Source organism: Taudactylus pleione, unplaced genomic scaffold (assembly GCF_031769625.1).
Source record: "Taudactylus pleione unplaced genomic scaffold, aTauple2 ptg000502l, whole genome shotgun sequence".
Lineage (NCBI taxonomy): Eukaryota > Metazoa > Chordata > Amphibia > Anura > Myobatrachidae > Taudactylus > Taudactylus pleione.
This window is the reverse complement of record NW_028284904.1, coordinates 1,678,251-1,703,517: the sequence shown is the minus strand read 5'-3', so window position 1 is coordinate 1,703,517 and position 25,267 is coordinate 1,678,251. Positions and strand designations below refer to the sequence as shown.

The window sequence follows — 25,267 nt, the reverse complement described above, 5'->3', positions numbered from 1 at the left end:
ACAGTACACAGAGGGAGGGGTAAGTAACATGAAAGTACACAGAGGGAGGTGTAAGTAACATGACAGTACACAGGGGGAGGTGTAAGTAACATGACAGTACACAGAGGGAGGTGTAAATAACATGACAGTACACAGAGCGAGGTGTAAGTAACATGACAGTACACAGAGGGAGGTGTAAATAACATGACAGTACACAGAGGGAGGTGGAAACAACATGACAGTACACAGAGGGAGGTGTAAACAACATGACAGTACACAGAGCGAGGTGTAAGTAACATGACAGTACACAGAGGGAGGTGTGAACAACATGACAGTACACAGAGGGAGGTGTAAGTAACATGACAGTACACAGAGGGAGGTGTAAGTAACATGACAGTACACAGAGGGAGGTGTAAGTAACATGACAGTACACAGAGGGAGGTGTAAGTAATATGACAATACACAGGGGGAGGTGTAAATAACATGACAGTACACAGAGGGAGGTGTAAATAACATGACAGTACACAGAGGGAGGTGTAAATAACATGACAGTACACAGAGGGAGGTGTAAGTAACATGATGGTACACAGAGGGAGGTGTAAGTAACATGACAGTATACAGTAAATAACATGACAGTACACAGAGGGAGGGGTAAGTAACATGAAAGTACACAGAGGGAGGTGTAAGTAACATGACAGTACACAGGGGGAGGTGTAAGTAACATGACAGTACACAGAGGGAGGTGTAAATAACATGACAGTACACAGAGCGAGGTGTAAGTAACATGACAGTACACAGAGGGAGGTGTAAATAACATGACAGTACACAGAGGGAGGTGGAAACAACATGACAGTACACAGAGGGAGGTGTAAACAACATGACAGTACACAGAGCGAGGTGTAAGTAACATGACAGTACACAGAGGGAGGTGTGAACAACATGACAGTACACAGAGGGAGGTGTAAGTAACATGACAGTACACAGAGGGAGGTGTAAGTAACATGACAGTACACAGAGGGAGGTGTAAGTAACATGACAGTACACAGAGGGAGGTGTAAGTAACATGACAGTACACAGAGGGAGGTGTAAGTAACATGACAGTACACAGAGGGAGCTGTAAGTAACATGACAGTACACAGAGGGAGCTGTAAGTAATATGACAGTACACAGAGGGAGCTGTAAGTAACATGACAGTACACAGAGGGAGAGGTAAATAACATGACAGTACACAGAGGGAGATGTAAGTAATATGACAGTACACAGAGGGAGGTGTAAGTAACATGACAGTACACAGAAGGAGGTGTAAACAACATGATGTCAGAGGGAGGTGTAAGTAACATGACAGTACACAGAGGGAGGTGTAAGTAACATGACAGTACACAGAGGGAGGTGTAAGTAACATGACAGTACACAGAGAGAGGTGTAAGTAACATGACGGTACACAGAGGGAGGTGTAAGTAACATGACGGTACACAGAGGGAGGTGTAAGTAACATGACGGTACACAGAGGGAGGTGTAAGTAACATGACAGTATACAGTAAATAACATGACAGTACACAGAGGTAGGTGTAAGTAACATGACAGTACACAGAGGGAGGTGTAAGTAACATGACAGTACACAGGGGGAGGTGTAAGTAACATGACAGTACACAGAGGGAGGTGTACACAACATGACAGTACACAGAGGGAGGTGTACACAACATGACAGTACACAGAGGGAGGTGTAAATAACATGACAGTACACAGAGCGAGGTGTAAACAACATGACGGTACACAGAGGGAGGTGTAAACAACATGACGGTACACAGAGGGAGGTGTAAGTAACATGATGGTACACAGGGGGAGGTGTAAATAACATGACAATATACAGGGGGAGGTGTAAGTAACATGACAATATACAGTAAATAACATGACATTACACAGAGGGAGGTGTAAACAACATGACAGTATACAGATAGGTGTAAATAACATGACAGTAGACAGAGGGAGGTGTAAATAACATGACAGTACACAGAAAGACAGAGCGAGGTGTAAGTAACATGAGAGTACACAGAGGGAGGTGTAAGTAACATGACAGTACACAGAGGGAGGTGTAAGTAACATGACAGTACACAGAGGGAGGTGTAAGTAACATGACAGTACACAGAGGGAGGTATAAACAACATGACAGTACACAGATAGGTGTAAATAACATGACAGTACACAGAGGGAGGTGTAAATAACATGACAGTACACAGAGGGAGGTGTAAGTAACATGACAGTACACAGAGGGAGGTGTAAGTAACATGACAGTACACAGAGGGAGGTGTAAGTAACATGACAGTACACAGAGGGAGGTGTAAGTAACATGACAGAACACAGGGGGAGGTGTAAGTAACATGACAGTACACAGAGGGAGGTATAGGTAACATGACAGTACACAGAGCGAGGTGTACACAACATGACAGTACACAGAGCGAGGTGTAAGTAACATGACAGTACACAGAGGGAGGTGTAAGTACCATGACAGTACACAGAGGGAGGTGTAAATAACATGACAGTACACAGAGGGAGGTGTAAGTAACATGACAGTACACAGAGGGAGGTGTAAGTAACATGACAGTACACAGAGGGAGGTGTAAGTAACATGACAGTACACAGAGCGAGGTGTAAGTAACATGACAGTACACAGAGCGAGGTGTAAGTAACATGAGAGTACACAGAGGGAGGTGCAAGTAACATGACAGTACACAGAGGGAGGTGTAAGTAACATGACAGTACACAGAGCGAGGTGTAAGTAACATGACAGTACACAGAGGGAGGTGTGAACAACATGACAGTACACAGAGGGAGGTGTAAGTAACATGACAGTATACAGAGGGAGGTGTAAGTAACATGACAGTACACAGAGGGAGGTGTAAATAACATGACAGTACACAGAGCGAGGTGTAAGTAACATGACAGTACACAGAGGGAGGTGTAAGTAACATGACAGTACACAGAGGGAGGTGTAAGTAACATGACAGTACACAGAGGGAGGTGTAAGTAACATGACAGTACACAGAGGGAGGTGTAAATAACATGACAGTACACAGAGGGAGGTGTAAATAACATGACAGTACACAGAGCGAGGTGTAAACAACATGACGGTACACAGAGGGAGGTGTAAACAACATGACGGTACACAGAGGGAGGTGTAAGTAACATGACGGTACACAGTGGGAGGTGTAAATAACATGACGGTACACAGGGGGAGGTGTAAATAACATGACAATGCAGAGAGGGAGGTGTAAATAACATGACAGTACACAGAGGGAGGTGTAAATAACATGACAATACAGAGAGGGAGGTGTAAACAAGATGACAATACACATAGGGAGGTGTAAATAACATGACAGTACACAGAGGGAGGTGTAAACAACATGACAATACACAGAGGGAGATGTAAACAACATGACAATACACAGATAGGTGTAAATAACACGACAATACACAGAGGGAGGTGTAAACAACACGACAGTACACAGAGGGAGGTGTAAGTAACACGACAGTACACAGAGGGAGGTGTAAGTAACACGACAGTACACAGAGGGAGGTGTAAGTAACACGACAGTACACAGAGGGAGGTGTAAGTAACACGACAGTACACAGAGGGAGGTGTAAGTAACACGACAGTACACAGAGGGAGGTGTAAATAACACGACAGTACACAGAGGGAGGTGTAAGTAACACGACAGTACACAGAGGGAGGTGTAAGTAACACGACAGTACACAGAGGGAGGTGTAAGTAACACGACAGTACACAGAGGGAGGTGTAAGTAACACGACAGTACACAGAGGGAGGTGTAAGTAACACGACAGTACACAGAGGGAGGTGTAAGTAACACGACAGTACACAGAGGGAGGTGTAAGTAACACGAGAGTACACAGAGGGAGGTGTAAGTAACACGACAGTACACAGAGGGAGGTGTAAGTAACACGACAGTACACAGAGGGAGGTGTAAGTAACACGACAGTACACAGAGGGAGGTGTAAGTAACATGACAGTACACAGAAGGAGGTGTAAGTAACATGACAGTACACAGAGCGATGTGTACACAACATGACAGTACACAGAGGGAGGTGTAAGCAACATGACAATACACAGGGGGAGGTGTAAATAACATGACAGTACACAGAGGGAGGTGTAAATAACATGACAGTACACAGAGGGAGGTGTAAATAACATGACAGTACACAGAGGGAGGTGTAAGTAACATGATGGTACACAGAGGGAGGTGTAAGAAACATGACAGTATACAGTAAATAACATGACAGTACACAGAGGGAGGTGTAAGTAACATGACAGTACACAGAGGGAGGTGTAAGTAACATGACAGTACACAGGGGGAGGTGTAAGTATAATGACAGTACACAGAGGGAGGTGTAAATAACATGACAGTACACAGAGAGAGGTGTACACAACATGACAGTACACAGAGCGAGGTGTAAGTAACATGACAGTACACAGAGGGTGATGTAAATAACATGACAGTACACAGAGGGAGGTGGAAACAACATGACAGTACACAGAGGGAGGTGTAAACAACATGACAGTACACAGAGCGAGGTGTAAGTAATATGACAGTACACAGAGGGAGGTGTAAATAACATGACAGTACACAGAGGGAGGTGTAAGTAACATGACAGTACACAGAGGGAGGTGTAAGTAACATGACAGTACACAGAGGGAGGTGTAAGTAACATGACAGTACACAGAGGGAGGTGTAAGTAACATGACAGTACACATAGGGAGGTGGAAATAACATGACAGTACACAGAGGGAGCTGTAAGTAACATGACAGTACACAGAGGGAGCTGTAAGTAACATGACAGTACACAGAGGGAGATGTAAATAACATGACAGTACACAGAGGGAGATGTAAGTAACATGACAGTACACAGAGGGAGGTGTAAGTAACATGACAGTACACAGAAGGAGGTGTAAACAACATGATGTCAGAGGGAGGTGTAAGTAACATGACAGTAAACAGAGGGAGGTGTAAGTAACATGACAGTACACAGAGGGAGGTGTAAACAAGATGACAATACACAGAGGGAGGTGTAAACAACATGACAATACACAGATAGGTGTAAATAACATGACAATACACAGAGGGAGGTGTAAATAACATGACAGTACACAGAGGGAGGTGTAAATAACATGACAATACACAGAGGGAGGTGTAAGTAACATGACAGTACACAGAGGGAGGTGTAAGTAACATGACAGTACACAGAGCGAGGTGTAAGTAACATGACAGTACACAGAGGGAGGTGTAAGTAACATGAGAGTACACAGAGGGAGGTGTAAGTAACACGACAGTACACAGAGGGAGGTGTAAGTAACATGAGAGTACACAGAGGGAAGTGTAAGTAACACGACAGTACACAGAGGGAGGTGTAAGTAACACGACAGTACACAGAGGGAGGTGTAAGTAACATGACAGTACACAGAGGGAGGTGTAAGTAACATGACAGTACACAGAGGGAGGTGTAAGTAACATGACAGTACACAGAGGGAGGTGTAAGTAACATGACAGTATACAGTAAATAACATGACAGTACACAGAGGTAGGTGTAAGTAACATGACAGTACACAGAGGGAGGTGTAAGTAACATGACAGTACACAGGGGGAGGTGTAAGTAACATGACAGTACACAGAGGGAGGTGTACACAACATGACAGTACACAGAGGGAGGTGTAAATAACATGACAGTACACAGAGGGAGGTGTAAATAACATGACAGTACACAGAGCGAGGTGTAAACAACATGACGGTACACAGAGGGAGGTGTAAGTAACATGATGGTACACAGGGGGAGGTGTAAATAACATGACAATACACAGGGGGAGGTGTAAATAACATGACAATGCAGAGAGGGAGGTGTAAATAACATGACAGTACACAGAGGGAGGTGTAAATAACATGACAATACAGAGAGGGAGGTGTAAACAAGATGACAATACACATAGGGAGGTGTAAATAACATGACAGTACACAGAGGGAGGTGTAAACAACATGTCAATACACAGAGGGAGGTGTAAACAACATGACAATACACAGATAGGTGTAAATAACATGACAATACACAGAGGGAGGTGTAAATAACATGACAATACACAGAGGGAGGTGTAAGTAACATGACAGTACACAGAGGGAGGTGTAAACAACATGACAATACACAGATAGGTGTAAATAACATGACAGTACAGAGGGAGGTGTAAATAACATGACAATACACAGAGGGAGGTGTAAGTAACATGACAGTACACAGAGGGAGGTGTAAGTAACATGACAGTACACAGAGCGAGGTGTAAGTAACATGACAGTACACAGAGGGAGGTGTAAGTAACATGAGAGTACACAGAGGGAGGTGTAAGTAACACGACAGTACACAGAGGGAGGTGTAAGTAACATGAGAGTACACAGAGGGAGGTGTAAGTAACACGACAGTACACAGAGGGAGGTGTAAGTAACACGACAGTACACAGAGGGAGGTGTAAGTAACATGACAATACACAGATAGCGGTACATAACATGACAATACACAGATAGGGGTAAGTAACATGACAATACACAGAGGGAGGTATAAATAACAATACACAATGATGTACTTATTGTTCCATTCATCCTGCAGTGATTCCTCTTTTGAATCCAGCATCTACAAGCCGGTGAGTGCATTTATTTGCAGCTTTTTAGATTAATGTGGAAATGTTTTATTTATTTACTAGCATTTGCCCTCAGATTCGCTCAAAGGGATTTCTGTTATTGCTCAGTGGAACTCATTTTAAAAAGACAGTAGTGGCATCTAATATTGTGATGTATATTTTACACTAGCTGGTACACTCGGCGTTTCCCGGGTTGAAAACTGGACCCTGAAGTAAACCTGCAGCCTTTATTTTTTTTACATTGTCCTCGCCTATAACCCCATTCCATTGATCCTGGAAAGGACCGCACTGTTTGCTTCACTGCATGCCCTTACATGCAAACACAGAGGTTCTGGATTTAATATGAAGTTTGCTCAGACTGAGGTTAAAAGGATACTTTTGTAGCTTTCATATAGGTTTTTTTTATCAGACTGACAATTTTCACTGGAGCTAGCCCTGGAACCTGTGTAATTTAAAAGTGACCACATTTTTAGGGATTGTGTGACAGTGTGTGGCCCTGACATAGGGCCTGATTCAGAGCCGCTCGTAAGCGGCCGCTCGTTTGCTCCGAGAGATGGTCGCACATCTGCGCATGCGTATGGGTTTTAGTACGCATGCGCGAACCAGTCATTGCGGTCGAAAATCGTGTGCTCGCAAAATAGCGAATGCCTGCTAATTTGAGTGACAGAATGAGGCATTTGTGGGTGGTAACAGGGAAAGGTGCTTGAAAACGGGGAGTGGAGATCCGAACGCAGGCGTTCCAAACGGTCAAAACGGGCGTTTTAAGGGTGTGCATAATTAACAAAGCAGCGTCATCGGCCACGTCACTTGGTTCTCTTTTAGCCTGAACTGCTCGCATGATTGCGGTAGGAATATGCTACCACAAGCACTGCGAGCAGTTTATACGCCTTTCGATGTACTCGATTAATCAAATAAATAGCGGAGATGACGTATGATGCGAGCGGCCAGGGGGCGTTTTTTCCAAAATAGTGAGCGCATGTTTCGTTCGCTCGTTCAGACATAGAGGCGTCAACAGACCGCAAAGAGCGAGCGCTTAATTTAAATAGCCAGCCCCTTTTTCTAAATGAGCGGCCGCAAATAGCGTCCGGCTCTGAATCAGGCCCATAGTTCAAACCTAGTCAAAAACCTAATACTGGTCAACTGCATCACCCTGCCAAATTTAGTGGAGCTAGGTCCAAAACTCTGGCCGTGCATAAAGGACAAACAGACAGACACACTTTCTCAATCATCATATACTGTAGATTGCAGACATGGATCACAAAATATCTTTGTAAACAGTAAGAATCCACAGTTTTCTATATTTTTATGTAAACCACACAATCCAATTCAAAGGGCAATCATTCTTACACTCCAGTCTAATGGAGCATACACACGGTCAGATTTGTCAGACTTGTCAGATTTGTCAGATGAACGACTGAACGATTTGAACGATTGAACGATTTTTGACTGCATTAAAATGAATGGAATCGTCCAAGTCTGACTGCAAACCCATCAGATGTCAGATATCGTTATCTGACAAACGGGAACGCGCATCGTTGATCGTCCATCGTTCAGGCATGTCAGATATGAACGATTTTCCATCAGATATGAACGACTGAACGATTTTTAAATCGTTATCGTTCATATCTGAAGGAAAAATCTGATCGTGTGTATGCACCATAAGGGGTAAATAAACTAAGAATCAATTCTGATCGAGTTCGTTATTTTTTAAACTCGATTAGCATTGCCGAAACTCGGGTGATTTTACCGTTTTTCAACTCGCAAATTTACTAGGAAGTGAGTATAGCTGAAAGAGAGTTTTCCGATGGTGAAGCAGTTCGAGATGTCTCCCCCAAGTAACAAGTTTAGATGAGATTACTCACCCGAGATTGCAGTGTCTTCTCTCTGCCAAACTCCTAGCAAGCAGCCTGCACACATCAGTGACATATCTGAAGGCTAATTGTGTGTTGCATCTGTAAAACACGGGTTAAATGTTTAAAAAAAATGATGTAGAGTCCCCCCCTCCAAAAGCATAACCAGCCCCGGACTGCTCAGCCAGTCCTGGTTCCTAAAATTATGGGGAACAAAACGAGTGCTATGAGTCAGTAATGCTAACCATTACGCCACTCTGCTGTTATAAACCTTAATCCCCCTACCATCTATAGTCAGCTTTTCTACTTATATTGTTTAAACAGCGGCATAAAGTCTTTAATAAGTTTGTTTGCTTTTATATCTAGAAACATGCCGGAAGAAAAGTAAATGTGAGAGACAATGAGGAGAATGAACGTCACCCAGACACAAGAAAGGTACAAATACCCAGAGAGCAATATGCAGGGACTATCATGCACCTGCTCTGCGGAAATTCTGGTCACTACCACTTATGTAATGTACCTAGGGGCGCTGAAAGCGGGGGAAGGGAGTGGGTACAAATTACCCGGGCCTGGGCTTCATGGAGGGGCCCGCTAAACGTTGCATACCCTCCCTACCTGTTAGCAGCCCAGCATACACTGCTGTGTTCCGGGCTGCAGTGGGAGACCACGGAGACTATTGCTGCCACTGAGCAGCGGCAGTAGCAGTCTCCTCTCATCTGCCAGTGGGGGGGGGGGGGAGCGATCACTCTGATCACATCCCCCACCTGGATTTGCGCTGGGCTAAGGGGCTCAGAGAGCCCTATATGTATTTTTTAGTTTGTTTCTAAGAGGACGTCCAGTGATTAGGCCACGCCCCCCTCCCCCGGGCATCTCTATGGCCTTGAATATACCTATGCGCACATTCCCACCATACTGTGGGCCTGATTCATGTGCAGGAGCTGTACCGCACGTGCCGATCTGTGTCTGCAACGACAGTCACAGTGCCCCCCTAATCCGCACCGTGATTGACCTGCTGTGGCCGTTTGGGGGCGGGTAAGGGGTGGTGACACAGAGCGCTTACAGAAAAGGGGGCGTGTCACATTTTTGGACGCAGCTTCTCTGGCCCCATTAGTGAATTTAGCAGCCATCCTGAAGGACTACTCAGGTGGCCGCTGCAGCAACGGATCACAGAAGCCGGCAGGAGGCACCTACAGTATTTACAAAAGACGCCTCCTGTGGCATTGGCATACTTTAGCAGTATCAGCTGTAAGTGCACAACGTACAACTCTGGACCAGGCACGGTGTCACGGCTTGCCCTCCTGCACATGGCCGGATGGGCCATGTTAGAAAGGCGCTCTCCTCCCCCTATATGAGTACATTTTATATATGCATGCCTGTTTATGTGATCCCTGTGATGACGTGTTCCAGGCAATGTCTGTGATGTCAGGCACTTTCAATTTAAACCTCCTCGGACTACACTGTGCGCCCTGGTCTGACACTCCCCGTACCCCTGATGCATGTAACATCATGGCGTTACACAGGAAGTGCCAGGGGAGCACTGGGCCGTGCACTGCATCTCTCCTTGCAGTCTTTACAGGCGCCACGCAAGGTAGAACAGTGTGGGGAGGTGATGTCAGGGTAGCGGCCACTGAGGAGGTGACGGCAGTGCGGGGAGAGTTTCTGGGGGCGGCCAGGGATCTCTGGGAGTGCTGGGCACAACCCCAAAGTGATAAAAACAGGAGCATGATGTGAGGCCACGCCCCTCCCCATGAGGCAACGCCCCTTCATGTGAGGCCATGCCCCCTGGTGACCACTGGCTCCATTTAGCCACTGGGTGACAACCCTAGTGACACCACTGTGACCGAAACGTGCCCACTAGTTGTCATCTTCCAACTGCACTAACAGCCTCTAATGAAGCCAGACTAGATCCATCTGTTTGGATTCTGTGATAGTCACTGTGCATGGCCAGGTTGGTCACTGATCCAGGCATTAGCAGTAAGAGGTGGAATCAGCCTATGTGTGTCTGGATCAGCCCACTGGCCTGCTATACTTCTTTTCATCGTTTACACTGGTTACATGTCAAACTCTTGTCAACCATGTGTCTTATGTTAATGCAGGGCCAGAATAACAATGGGTTGGGTGGAGCTACAGCTCCAGGCCTCCATATAAAATTATGCCCAGCTGGTCACATGGTCAGCCATAAGCCATAATATTACAATTGTATTACTATTGTCCTAACAAAATTATGCCATTATTATGCTTTTACGTAATTAGGGAGACATTGGACCTGATAGTATATAGCGGTGTACACACCCACATGGCACTGGCCACACCCACACAGCAGTGGTCACACCTCCTCCGCTATTCACAATAGGCCCTTGAACATTTTCATCCCCAGACCCATGTGGTCCTTAGTACGGCCCTGCTTTAAGGAATGTTTCACTGTAACTACCCTACCTCTGATATATATTTATTCTTTTCCTCCTTAGAAAAACTCACGAATGAAGCTGTCAGACCTATTCTACAGCCCAGAGCTTGTTACAGAACAGAAAACCCAGAGAGCAGTGAAAGCTAAACACGGACATGACAGACGGCGAAACAGCAGCCGGACAGAAAATAAAGAGCGTTATGAGATCAGGAGGTTTCCGGTAACACGTAGCTCACATTATCACTGTGGGTTACATTTCCTTAAGGGTCGCTCTGTAATAAATGATCCTAGGAGGAGACTTCTGCACTCCATCCTGCAATCACTGCGGTGGGGTCACCATGTGGGGTTAGGGTGGGAGAGAGAGAGGGTGCAAATGTTACTTCGGGCCACAGAAGGAGACAGAACACCCCTAGATCTTGTCAATTAGATTAGTTCACTAGAGCATTATTAAAAGGTATCCTGAAAACATGGTCTACTGAGGTACATTGACAAAGGTCATCTGAGTGACTGCCTCTCACCTTGTTGTAGCTGTTGTATCCGGAATCGGTATGTAATGCCGGTGGCTGAATAGCCGCCGGATCATATACCGGCACCAGAAAACCGAAGGAGGCAAATCCCGACTGGGGTTGGTAAGGACACTAACCCTCCCCCTACCCTACCCCTTCCATTGTGGTGCCTAATTCAAACCCCCCCTCCCCGTACCCTAAACCTAACCCTCCCAGGGGAGTGCCTAAACTCCACCTAGTGGTGCCTAACCCTAACCCTTCCGGGGGGGGGATTTTTTGTGCCTAACTATGTTTCCCCGGGGGTCCCTAAACCTAACCACCCCCCCACGCGGCTAGAACCTAAGACTCCCGGCTTCCCTTCGTACGGTATGCTGGGTGTCGGGATTTCATAGTGGGGCTAATATTTCGACACCTACCTTTAGTCCCGTCGGGCTGGCAGTGTTGGGCTATCGGCGGGCGGGATAGTGCCTGCCGGTATCCTGACTGCATCCCGTTGTATCCATATAGTCCTGTACATGAACATGACCATGTATCCTGTAATGTTATCACCTCTTTACCCTGCTTGCTATAGATGAGTGATGTCGGTCCAGCGTTGAACGATGAAGACCATGACGACGATGAGCTCATTGGAGATTTTTCTAAAGTACGTGGGAAATGCATTTGAAAATTGTCTAAAAATAAAATAACATTAAAAGGTGCAATTGCTGCTAAGTTATAATAGCTAAAACATAGCACACTGAGGGTGAGATGTATCAATCCAAAAACATGACGTAAAACCGCAAAACACATGGATTCCCGTATGTATAAAAAATATGAGATATGGTAAGAACTTACCTTTGTTATCTCTATTTCTACTAAGTCCATAGGGTTCCACAGGATACCTTGGGGTATAGGTGTGACGTCAGTCATCGGGCACCATAGAGTTAAGCTTTCAGCCTCCCAGGATGCACTAGGGTCCCCCTCCTATACCCCGCCCCCGAGCCAAGGCACCTCAGTTAGTTACCAAGCCATAGGCCGGAGGAGGAGAAGGAAGAGAAAGAAAGAAGATCTGGATACACACAAGAATCACACTCTCACCAGAGGGAGACGGAAAAACCGGTGACCAGAACAAAGCCCATCTGCAGCACAGGTGCGACCGGGCGGGAGTCCTGTGGAACCCTATGGACTTCGTAGAAATAGAGATAACAAAGGTAAGTTCTTACCATATCTCATATTTTCTACTTCAGGGTCCATAGGGTATCCACAGGATACCTTGGGGATGTCCCAAAGCAGTATCCTTTAAGGGTGGGGACGCTCCTGTGCTGAAAGGAAAATCCGCCGCCCGAAGGAAGCATCCTGAGAGGCGAAGGTGTCAAACCTGTAATACCTCACAAAGGTATGGACAGAGGACCACGTAGCTGCCTTGCAGATCTGGACTGCAGAGGCACCACGTCGAGCTGCCCACGAAGGACCCACAGACCTAGTGGAATGAGCCTTCAAAGAAGGAGGAACCGGCAGACCTTCATGAAGATAAGCTTCAGAAATAGCCATACGGATCCAGGCTGCCAAAGTTTGCTTTGAAGCAGGCCAACCCTTTTTACGGAAGCCATAGAGGACAAACAAGGCGTCCGACTTCCTAAACGAAGAAGTGCGGTCAACATAAGTCCTTAAGGCCCGCACAACATCCAAAGTGGCCTCACCCACTGAAAGACCAGGTGAGTTAAAAGCCGGAACAACTATTTCCTCATTAACATGAAACTGGGAAACAACTGTGGGAAGAAATTCAGGCCGAGTGCGGAGCACTGCCCTGTTCCCATGAAAAATCAAGAAAGGGGGTCTACAAGAGAGAGCCCCTAAATCAGAAACACGTCTGGCCGAAGCTATGGCCAGAAGGAAAACAGTCTTAGCTGTTAGCCATTTAAGATCCACTGAGCCCAGTGGTTCAAACGGCGGTCCCTGGAGAGCCCTCAGGACCACAGCCAAATCCCAAGGCGCCACAGGTGGAACAAAGGGCGGCTGAATGCGGAGAACACCTTGCATAAAGGTGCGCACATCCGGGATTGTAGCAATCATACGGTGAAACCAGACAGACAGGGCCGAAACCTGTACCTTCAAAGAAGCAAGGTGAAGCCCATCATCTAGTCCCGCTTGTAGGAAGGCAAGTATCCTAGACAAACGAAACTCCCGCGGTGCATAACCTCTCGGTCGACACCATTGGAAGAACGTATGCCACACGCGATGGTATATCCTCGCGGACGACGGTTTCCGAGCTCGCAAAATGGTACGCACCACAGAGCTGGAAAACCCCCTGGACCTCAACATGGCTGTCTCAACAGCCACGCCGTCAAAGACAGCCGAGCCAGGTCCGGGTGAAGACAAGGACCCTGCGACAGATGGTCCGGTCGTAGCGGCAACCGCAGAGGACTGTCCACGGACAGACCCTGAAGGTCTGAGAACCAGTGCCATCTGGGCCACGCGGGAGCTATCAACAGGAGCGTCCCTCCTTCCTGTTTGAATTTCCGGATTACCCGTGGAAGAAGGGAAAGTGGAGGAAACAGGTATGCGAACCGGAACGTCCACCGGACAGACAGAGCATCCACCAGAGACGCCTCTTCGTCTCTTGTGCGAGACCCGTACACCGGCAACTTGTTGTTGTGCCGGGACGCCATGAGGTCGATCTCTGGAAGACCCCACCTGTCCACCAGCAGTTGAAAAACGTCCGGGTGCAGGGACCATTCCCCAGGATGAACGTCCGGGCGACTTAGAAAGTCCGCCTCCCAATTTAGCACTCCCGGGATGAAGACCGCTGATATGGCCGGAAGATTGCGCTCCGCCCATACCAGGATCCGAGACACCTCTACGAGAGCCGCCCGACTTCGGGTTCCTCCTTGCCTGTTTATGTAGGCCACGGTGGTAGCGTTGTCCGACTGGACCTGCACCGGACAACCCTGGAGAACCCGATGTGCCTGCTGGAGAGCATTGAAGACCGCACGGAGTTCCAAGATGTTTATTGGAAGCTCCGCTTCTGTCGGCGTCCACCTGCCCTGGAACAAGTGTGGACCCGAAACTGCTCCCCAGCCCCGAAGACTGGCGTCCGTTGTCAACAGGACCCAATTTGGTACCCAGAACGGATGTCCCTTGCTGAGATGGGTCGTCTGCAACCACCAGGAAAGGGACAGGCGAACCTCCGGGGTGAGCACGATCGTTTGGGACTTTAGAGACTGAGGCAGCCCGTTCCACTTGGACAGGATCAGGTGCTGCAGAGGTCTGGAGTGAAACTGGGCATATTCCACCATGTCGAACACCGACACCATGGAGCCCAGTAACCTCATCGCCGAGTGTAGAGACACCCGGCGGCTGTGCAGACAACTGCGCACCCTTGACTGTAAAGCAGAGATCTTTTCCTCCGTCACAAAAATCCTTTGCTGTCCCGAGTCCAATAAGGCTCCGAGGTGCAGAATCCGCCGAGACGGGATTAGAGTGAACTTCTGCCAGTTGATTAACCAGCCGTGCCATTGCAGCAGCGCAATGGTCAGGTCCAAGTGGTGTAGAAGGAGCTCTGGAGATCCTGCCACTAATAACAGGTCGTCCAAGTACGGCAACATGCGGACTCCCTGCAGCCGCAGAGAAGCCGCCATGACCGCCATCACCTTGGTGAACACACGCGGTGCTGTCGCCAGGCCAAAAGGTAACGCCCGAAACTGAAAGTGGTCGCTGAGGGTTGCAAACCTGAGGAACTGTTGATGGTGCAAAAGAATAGGGACATGCAGGTAAGCGTCCTGTATGTCCAATGACACCATGTAGTCCCCAGGTTCCAGCGCCAGAATGATGGACCGTAGGGTCTCCATCCGAAACTTCGGCACCCGCAAAGACTTGTTGAGAGCTTTGAGGTTGAGAATCGGACGATACGACCCATTGGGTTTCTGCACCAAAAAAAGATTTGAATAGAAACCCTGGCCCCTCTGGGAGAATGGAACAGGCACTATAACTCCAGCCTGGAGCATAGTGTGCAAGACCTTCCGCAGCTCCGTGGCCTTGTTCCGGTCTGATGGTAGACCCGTGGTGAAGAATCGAGCCGGGGGTCTGTGCCGGAAAGAGAGGGCGTACCCGTGGGAGACCACCTCGAGAATCCAAGTGTCCGTCGTGGTGACCGACCAACACCGGGCGAACTGCAACAGGCGGCCTCCCACTTTGGCATCCCCCAACGGGAGGCCCGGACCGTCAGGCCGCAGGCTTGTCATCAGGCTTAGGGGCCGGACGTCTGGTACTCCATGCCTGCTTCCGGGGCTTGGCCGATTTTTTGGGGCCAGCCTGTCGGGGAAAAGACTGTGGTTTGGACCTGCCCTGGGCCCTATAAGACCGAAAGGACGATGGTCCTGAACCAGAAGAAGCTGCGGCCGACGGGAGACATGCCGATTTGGCTGCCGCCAGTGTGGCCACAATCTTGTCCAGATCTGGACCGTAGAGAACTTCTCCGTTAAAGGGCAACGCCTCCAAACCCTTTTTGGAGTCAGCGTCCGCCTTCCAGGATCGCAACCACAAGGTGCGACGAGCAGCCACCGCTGCTGAAGAAATTCGAGACACCAGTGTACTAATGTCTAAGGCCGCCTCGTTGATATAAGTGGCCGAATCACGGAGATTACCAATCAACTCCGTTTGTTCGGCCGGACAGTCGGAATCAAAGGACGCCTCCAATGAATCCGCCCAGCACTCCATCGCTCTGGCAACCCAGCAAATGGCCATAGCCGGCCGCGCTGCCCCCCCCCGCAAGGGAATAAGCGGACTTCAGGCAGATCTCCACCTTGCGGTCCATAGCCATCCATGTCCAGGGAGGACATGGATGGCATCGGCAATGTGGCACTACGGACAAGACGTGTCACATGAGAATCCACCTGTGGAGGGGATTCCCACTTAGCAAAATAATTATCCGCGATCGGATAAGCCACTGCCAGGCGCCTCTGCGGCTGGTATCCTTGCCAGGCTGTTTCCACGCTGCTGCGGTTCGCTGTCCCAGGGGGGTAGTGGAAGCGCAGGTTCTTACCTGGTTCCACGCTGCAGACAGTCCCCAGGGAGCCCCCTGCCTGGGGACTCTGGACCATGTAACAGCGGGGACCCACCACGGGACCCCGCTGCTTACCTTGCTGTCCCCCTTGAATCCGGCCATGGTCCGGAACATCTGGGGTCACCTCTAGCTGTGACCCCAGATGCTCACCAGCATCCCCGGATCGGTATCGGCGTTCTGGTACCGGCGGGGGTGTAGGGAAGACAGCATGGACGTCAGGACTGACTGTCCATGCTGTACATCCAGATGTGCAGCCACAGCTGCATGCCGAAAAGCTTCAGGGGCTCTTCTTAGCCCCCACTCCAACAGGTGCACCCGACTCCGGCCGGGCACCAAACTAAACTGAGGTGCCTTGGCTCGGGGGCGGGGTTTAGGAGGGGGACCCTAGTGCATCCTGGGAGGCTGAAAGCTTAACTCTATGGTGCCCGATGACTGACGTCACACCTATACCCCAAGGTATCCTGTGGATACCCTATGGACCCTGAAGTAGAAAGGGTTGGGTACAGAATGGCGTCGCTCAGGATCCCAGTGGTCGGAATCCCGAAGCCGGCATCCCGACAGGGTTAGGATACCGACACCTGTCGGTAAGTATTCTAACCCTTCGCCCCCCTCCCACGCAGCCTAATCCGGCAACCCGACCGCCGGGATCTCAACTGTATGCCGTATAATAAAATGTCTGCAGCAGATATTGGAGATGTCTATAGCGGACCCATGGCACAACAAGATCCATATTATTCTGTGGGGCTGCGATATGTCCATGTGCAGCAAACTCCAGAAAGCGTAAAGTTACGGAGCTTGTGCCAGACACGCATTGCCTATAGATGGCATTGCCTATAGATGGCATTGCCTATAGATGGCATTGCCTATAGATGGTGTTCCCTATATATGGCATTGCCTATAGATGGCGTTCCCTATAGATGGCATTGCCTATAGATGGCATTGCCTATAGATGGTGTTCCCTATATATGGCATTGCCTATAGATGGCGTTCCCTATAGATGGCGTTCCCTATAGATGGCATTGCCTATAGATGACGGTCCCTATAGATGACGGTCCCTATAGATGGCATTGCCTAGATGGCGTTCCCTATAGATGATGTTCCCTATAGAAGCCTATAAGCTTCTTTCCACAAGAAGCCCCTGCAAGTCACTTCTTCATCTGGTCATCTCTATGGGCGGGATGCAGCAAATCAAAAAATGTGGTCAAAACCCCGAAAATGCAGTTTTCGTGGGGGCTGACCGGATTTCTCGTATGCGCCAAGCCCCGGACTGCAATAAATTCCAGGGCATTGATGTAGTGAGCAATGCCATCCTTGCCCAATAGAAGCCTATGGGCTTTTATTCGCGATTCCCCTTTCATGGGAGGGATCCCTCCCAGCACCTCCCGCGTCGCACATACAGGACGCCAGAGGGACTTCTGGGTCATGAGAAGTCATGCATCCCGCTATAAATCTTAAGAGCCAGTAAGTATTCATGCAAAAAAATGCTGGTGTGCATTAGAATTGAGGCAGGATATATCATAATCATAATGCGATATGTGACACATCCCGTTTCCCTGTCTTAACATGGCTTCTGTGGCTGCGGCTCTTCGCCTGGGAACGTAGCGCCCAGTATATTGCTGCCACATATCTGATCTTGCCTCTCCCAATAGAATCATTGAGCATGGGGCGTGGCCTGAGTGCAGTACCAGCAGGACGTGTCCTTGGGAGCCTCCGGTGGTGACCGCGGCGCTGCTAACCGCTGCTAATCGGCATTCCCCAGTGAGGCCTCCATCGCGCCCCGCAGCCGCGGGCTATATTTACAGCCGGCGCGGCGCTCACGGGTGTCCGGTGCCTTCCTCCCTGCCACCGACGGCGACCTGCTCGCACAGTGCCACCGCTCCAGCCTTCCTCCCACCATCGGGGACTGACCAGTGGGGACCACGGAGCTCATTACCGCTACCTGCCATCAGGGCACACACCATTCATCGCGGCTGCCGCTGGACGGAGCCGCGACCTCTCTGGACGGCAACCGGTTGCTGGGATTCAAGGTGAGACCCCCCACACAAGCGACCCATCTAGCCCGGGAGAGGCTGCCTTCACCCATTGGTAGCCCTTGTGGTCAGGCAGAAAACTCCTAGGGTGGTCTGTCACCAGAGCCCCTGGTCCACTCAGGAGAGCCGGACCAGACCTTGTAGACGGGCCCAAGAGGGAACTGCAGTATTAGAAGCTGCACTCCAGGGGGGCCAGCGGATAATTGATCGCTGGACGGAGCTGGGAGGTGAATGCTGAACTTGCCACACCATAGTAGAGAGATGAGCTAAATGCCGGAGGGACACTGACCTGCCCCACTACGGACCGCAGGGAGATGTACCCCACCAGAAGACACTGCGTGTTGCAGCTGGACTACCCCTCTTCTGTCATCAGGAGCTGGGACACTGGCACCTTCTCCGCGGATTTTCATCTGCCTACCTGCTGGAGACCGGAGGAAGAGCTCTGCTGCTGGAGCTGGTCTGCCATCGCTGGGAACTGCTGGGAGAGCGGAAGGACCCGGAGGAAGACCCCATTGGTTACAGAATGCCCAGAGGAGTGCCCACAGACGAGAAGACTTCCACTAAGAAGCCTGCTGCCAGGACTGGAGGGAAGGAGCCACCATCGCAAAGCAAAGGACTTCATGCTGCTGCTGACCAGGGGGACGCTCATAAAGAGGATAACCCCGCCAAGTAGACCGGATGGCCAGCCTGACAGCCTCAGGCAGAAGAAGGGCCAGCCCCTGAAGAGGACCGCGAGTACCCTAAAAGGACCACTGGGAGGAAGATCTGTCATCATCGAGGAGTGCCTGCCTGGGGACCACAGCGCTGGTGCGGTACCTTGCATCTCGGAGCGTCGTGATGTCTCCCATGCAGGCCCCGCCCCCCGGCACCTCCAGACTGGCGCATGCGCAATCCCTATTTTAACGGGGGTCAGTGGAAAACCGGGAGTATCACTATGGTTTGCGGGGCAGCGGGAGCCCGAGTTAGAAATCGGAAGGCTCCCGCTAAAAGCGGGAGGGTAGGCATGTATGGTTTTGGTGCGACATTTCTGCATCATGGACAAATTTTCCCCCAAATGGTTTTTGGGGACTCTTAACCATATCTGTACTTTTTTAAAGGTTTTCTTATTCTCTTTCTTTCTATCTTTTCCTATCTCCCTTCCCACAATCCCCTCCTACTCACATGTCCTTCACTTTCCCTGTTGTGTATATTGGATGTCTTCTATTGTCTCTCAAATTAAGTGTTGCAATTTACGATTCTTGTTTACCTTGGGTGTGATCTCTGCGGTGTTATCTAGCTCTCCCCCCCTCCATGCCGGATAGTAAAATCTGCTCCTGGAATGTTCAGGGCGTTAACTCACCAGCAAAAAGACGCAAACTTATTTCTTACTTAAATATTCAAAATACAGATGTCACCTTTTTACAGGAAACGCATTTGACTGACTCTGAACATCAGAAACTTTCTATGTTAGGGCAACGCATAGTGGCTTCTCTCTTTAATTCAAAGTCACGTGGAGTCGCCATATTAGTACGAAAAACTACTCCTATTAAGATTGCTCAGCAGAGGCCGGACCCAAACGGGCGGTATGTCTTAGTCACAGCTGAACTTTACGGAATGTCATATACCTTCTGTAATATATATGCCCCAACTGTCTATAACAGCTCATTTATTACCTCTCTAGTCAATTTGTTATATCCCTACTTAGACACACAACTTATATTAGGAGACTTTAACCTTCTTGCCTCACATCTTATGGACCGCCAATCTAACACTACCAGTCCCTATAGACAACGAAAAATAGGTATTCACTATATTATGCAACAATTACAACTGGTTGATATCTGGCGTCTTCAACACCCTATTGATAAAAAGTTAACTTTTTTTTTCAACCCCACATTCCACATTCTCTACAATAGATTATTTTTTACCCTCCGCATTTTTAGCGTCTAGAATTCCCTCCTCTGGTATTGAAACTTTAAGTCTGACTGACCACGCTTTGATATGGTTTACGCTCCAACCTATGATATCCTCAGGCAGTTGCAGACTATGGCGATTCCCCTCCTTTTTAGCCTCATCTAATAAATTCAAAGATATATTGCAGACGGCTTGGAGTGATTATGCCTTTTCTAATTCTCAACATCTTGATGACCCCTCTCTATATTGGCAATCCGCGAAAGCGGTGCTCAGGGGGAGGATACTGTCTTTTGTCTCACACAACAACCGGAACCAGTCGGAGAAAACTCAGTCGGCTCAGGCTGCTTTGACTCAGGCCTACCTAACCTTTCAACAAGCTCCCTCACCCCCAAATAGATGACGGTTTGAGGAATGTAAGATAACCTTTGATGCACTGATGCAGCAGGTAGGTGATCAAAAAGTTCACAATAACAAATGCTTATTTCACATGCATGGCAAAAAGAATGGCAGACTTTTATCTAACTTACTTTGTGGAGAGAGAACTAGTTCTGCCATTTTGGCCCTAACTGATGACAAAGGCTTCTTACATACTCCAGCCATTTTGGATATACTTAATTCTTTTTACTCTAAGCTATATACTCAGGGGCATGTTAATATGGCAAATAAACTGGCTTTTTGGGACAAAATTATCCTTCCACAATTGACAGATGATCAACGATTAATTGTAACCCAACCCATAACTGAATTAGAAGTAACTACAGCCATTAAAGGTCTTAAGCCATGTAAATCCCCGGGCCCTGATGGCCATTCTGGAGAATTTTACAAAATTCTCCAATTCTCAGTAACTACCCCCCTAACAAATCTCTACAACTCCATTCTCTCTGGCAATCCCCAGCCTGCCTATTTCAAGGATGCTATCATAAAGGTATTGCCTAAACCAGATAGAGATCCAACCTTGCCTGCTTCTTAATGCCCAATATCACTATTAAACGTAGACTACAAACTATTTACAAAGATAATAGCAGAACGGTTTAAATTAGTAGTGCCTTCCTTAGTACATCCAGACCAAACTGGATTCATTTGGGGACGTAGTGCAGTCTCCAATATTCGTAAGGTTCTCGCCATATTACAACATTTAGAAGAAATACATGAGAGTGCTCTTCATATCCTTCTCACTTGACGCAGAGAAGGCTTTTGACCTCGTAGTGTGGGACCATCTGTATGAATCTCTGCATAGATTTGGCTTTCCTTGTTAAATTATAACCCTTATTCAATTATTGAATTCATCTTCCTACTCCCGCATCATGGCTAACAATTTCTTATCAGCTCCATTTCTAATCCAAAGAGGTACCAGACAAGGATGCCCCCTATCCCCGTTACTATTCGCTCTTGCCTTAGAACCCCTGGCTATTACCCTTAGGACTAACTTGTCATTTCATTGGATACGGGTGGGTAGAGTGGAGTTGAAGCTCTCTTTGTATGCTGACGATATGCTCCTGTTTATTTCACAACCTACAATATCTGTACCCGCAATATTGGAAGAAATTTCCTGTTTCAGTTCCTTTACGGGATATAAAATTAATATCGAAAAATCTGAGGTTTTACCACTGACACAACCCGAACTGCTGCATCAGTGTCCTTCTATTTCTACTATCTTTCAGGTTGCTAATTCTAGATTAAAATATCTGGGTATCTTTATCACGCCTTCTATAAAACATATTTACGCGGCTAATTTCCCGCAAATTATTGAAAAAATTATACAAAAAACCCAACAATGGATGACCCTTCCACTTTCACTGTTGGGAAGAGTTGCAGTAATTAAGGGGGTACTGTTTCCAAAATTGGCTTATCCTCTCCAGATGCTCCCCATATTCTTAACTGACTCAGATACGGCAAAATGTACATCAGCCTTTCAGCGATTTATCTGGAATTGCAAAAAAACAAGAATTGCCAGAAAAAGACTGCTAGACAATAAAGATAGAGGGGGCCTAGGTCTACCAGATATTCAGACCTATTCATATGCAGCAGCGTTCAGATACATCTCCGACTGGTTCTTGACTCAATCCCATTTTACTAATCTTCAATTAGAGGAGGCATTGTTCTTTCCCTTTTCGCCAGCGGCCCTTTTGCATATTCCTCGCGCAAAACTTCCTATAGGAATCATCCACAACATTTTCTTTATGGATACCTATAAAGCCTGGTCCACTATAAACAAACGTCTGGGCTCAAACCCACATCTTACTTAATACATACCTCTCTGGGGTAACCCAGAATTTTCACCGTCCCTTACAATATCCCATTACAAATCGTGGAAACAAAAAGGAATTGCGGCTATCAGAAACATTTTTGACCCTGGAGGCAATCTTTGGGCCTGATTCAGACCCACTCGCGAGCGGCTGTCCGCTCGCAAGTGGGTCGATGTTCTGCACTGAGCATTCGCACGACGGAGGGAGCTCCATCGTGCGCGTGCGCCAGACGCGACGAGCGAAGGACTTTCCTTCGCTCGTTGTGTCTGATCAAAGGGGGCGTGCTGTCGATGTTGATTGACAGCACGCCCCCTTTGGTGGGCGTGCCGGAGGCGTGCCTCCCTGACGGAGGCGTTCCTAAGGGAACGCCTACCGTCAGAAGCTGGCCCACTGACATCACTAGTGATGTCAGTGGGAGTGATTTTGGCTCTGATAGAGCCAAAATCACTTCGGGCCTTGCGGTTGAAAACCTCAACCGCAGGCTCCGGCTCGCAGTTTCGATGGTCGCGATGGTCAAGACTATCGCGGCCATCAAACTGCACGCTCGTATAGGCTGTGGGTGGTGACCCACAGCTATACGAGCGTCCAGGAGGACGCTCCATAGTTATGGAGGACGGCCCTCATTCAGAGCGTGCGCTCTGCTCAGAGCGTACGGCTCTGAATGAGGGCCTTTATTCCTTCCAACAAGTGAAGGATATCTATGATATTCCTAACTCACAATTTTTCTTATACCTACAATCTAGACACTATATCAATAGTAAAATACCTTCTAGCTCATATGCATCAATACTAGCCCCATCCACCCCTTCCCCTCTATACTCTCTTTTCACGTTGATCTCTAGCAACAAGTATAAACTTAAATATTTATACAATGATTTGCTATCTAATAATGTATTGGGTTTGTGGAAACGAGTCTGGTCGTCTTGGCACCAAGACTTTCCACATTTTAACTTTTCAGAACGAGTGATGACTTTCTTCCCGTCTACTATGAAATGGCTCAGCTCTGCTAAACTGCAGGAAACTCATATTAAGTTTTTGAATAGAGCGTATATTTCCCAAGCACAGTGAAGTCATATGCTCCCAGGTGAACCGAGCAAGTGCCCAAAATGTCATGCAACCTACCGTATATACTCGAGTTTTTCAGCACATTTTTTGTGCTGAAAAAGCCCCCCCTCGGCTTATACTCGAGTCATGCCCGCATGGTACGCAGCTGTGTAGCGTACCATGCAGGCCGCGGTGCAGACTGTGTCTCTGTGACACAGCTGCACCGCGTGTGTAGCGCTGACCGGACAGCGTTCGGTCAGCACTACACACTGCCAAACACAAAGCCCCCGGCAGCTGTGTGTTTGCTCTGTGTTTGCTGTAATCAGCAGCCGATGAGAGTCTGTCAGACTCTCATCGGCTGCTGCTGCTCCCACTGCGGGAGCTATCTTCCGGCTCCCGCAGTGGGTAATGGGAGAGACGACGTCTCTCCCATAATGCAAAGTGGCCGGAGGAGCCAGTAGCAGCGTCGGGACCAGGAGCGGGGTTTCAGGTAAGTGTTTTTTTTATTACATCCCTCTCTACTGGGGGGGCTACTACTGGGGGCAGTACCAGGGGGGAGATTACTACTGGGGGCACTACCAGGGAGGGATTAATACTGGGGGCACTAGCAGGGGGGTATTACTACTGGGGGCACTACCAGAGGGAGAATATTACTACTGGGGGCAGTACCAGGGGAGAGATTACTACCAGTAGCTGCTGCATTTCCCACCCTAGGCTTATACTCGAGTCAATAAGTTTTCCCAGTTTTTCGTGGTAAAATTAGGTACCTCGGCTTATATTCGGGTCGACTTATACTCGAGTATATACGGTAATATTTGGCAGTGTCCTAATATAAAGTAGTTTTGGTATAAAGTTCACACTTTTATTACTCAAATTGCTAGAGTTAGATTGCCATTTTCTTGGGAAGCTTTCCTTTTTGCTGATTTTACTTGTTGGTCGGCAACACTTATTTCGCCTTCAATGTTACCCTTTCTCACTGTGATGGTTACTCTAGCAAAGAAACTAAATGGATCTCTAGGGTAGCTCCTACTTTAGAAATGATTAGAGTGGAATTGCTCAACATTCTATATTACGACAGACGTACGGCGATGTATGATATTGAAAAAGTTGTTATTAGATACTATAACAAATGGGAAACTTACCTGAACTACCTACCCACTCAGACTTATGAGCGGATTACAAAGGTGTTTGAAAATACCACATGGTTACTATCACGAAATATTCCTTGAACGCACTATAAACGTGGAGGACTCCCCCCCCCCCTTCCCTGCCCTCCCTCCTTTCCCTTGTCTTTCTTTTTGTCTTTTCTTTCTTCTCACCAATTTCTTTATTTGGACTCAGTTATAAGATGTTTAGTTAAACTATATAAATTTTGAATAAAATAAAATTAGAATTCATGAGGAACAGGGAAAATATACAATCTTGACTGTATAATTCACCTGTATTGTATTAACCAAGCATAATTTTTGCCGTGAATGTATTTCTTTATATTATTGCTTTTGTTTTGACCTCTTTGAGTTCAATAAAATTGTTTAAAAAGAAAAAAAAAAAAAGAATCGTTGAGCATACACTCTGCGTAA

General features: G+C 47.9%; 1 protein-coding gene across 1 annotated transcript in view; it reads left to right on the top strand.

Annotated features, from left to right (window-relative positions):
• The window catches only part of LOC148501785 (uncharacterized), a 199,811-nt gene that overhangs the window by 158,652 nt on the left and 15,892 nt on the right, over nt 1-25,267 (top strand). Inside the window, exons 4-7 of the mRNA XM_088449944.1 lie at nt 6,640-6,673; nt 8,887-8,955; nt 10,989-11,147; nt 12,005-12,076. Coding sequence (XP_088306070.1) covers nt 6,640-6,673; nt 8,887-8,955; nt 10,989-11,147; nt 12,005-12,076 — 334 coding nt within the window. The remainder of the gene's footprint in view (nt 1-6,639; nt 6,674-8,886; nt 8,956-10,988; nt 11,148-12,004; nt 12,077-25,267) is intronic.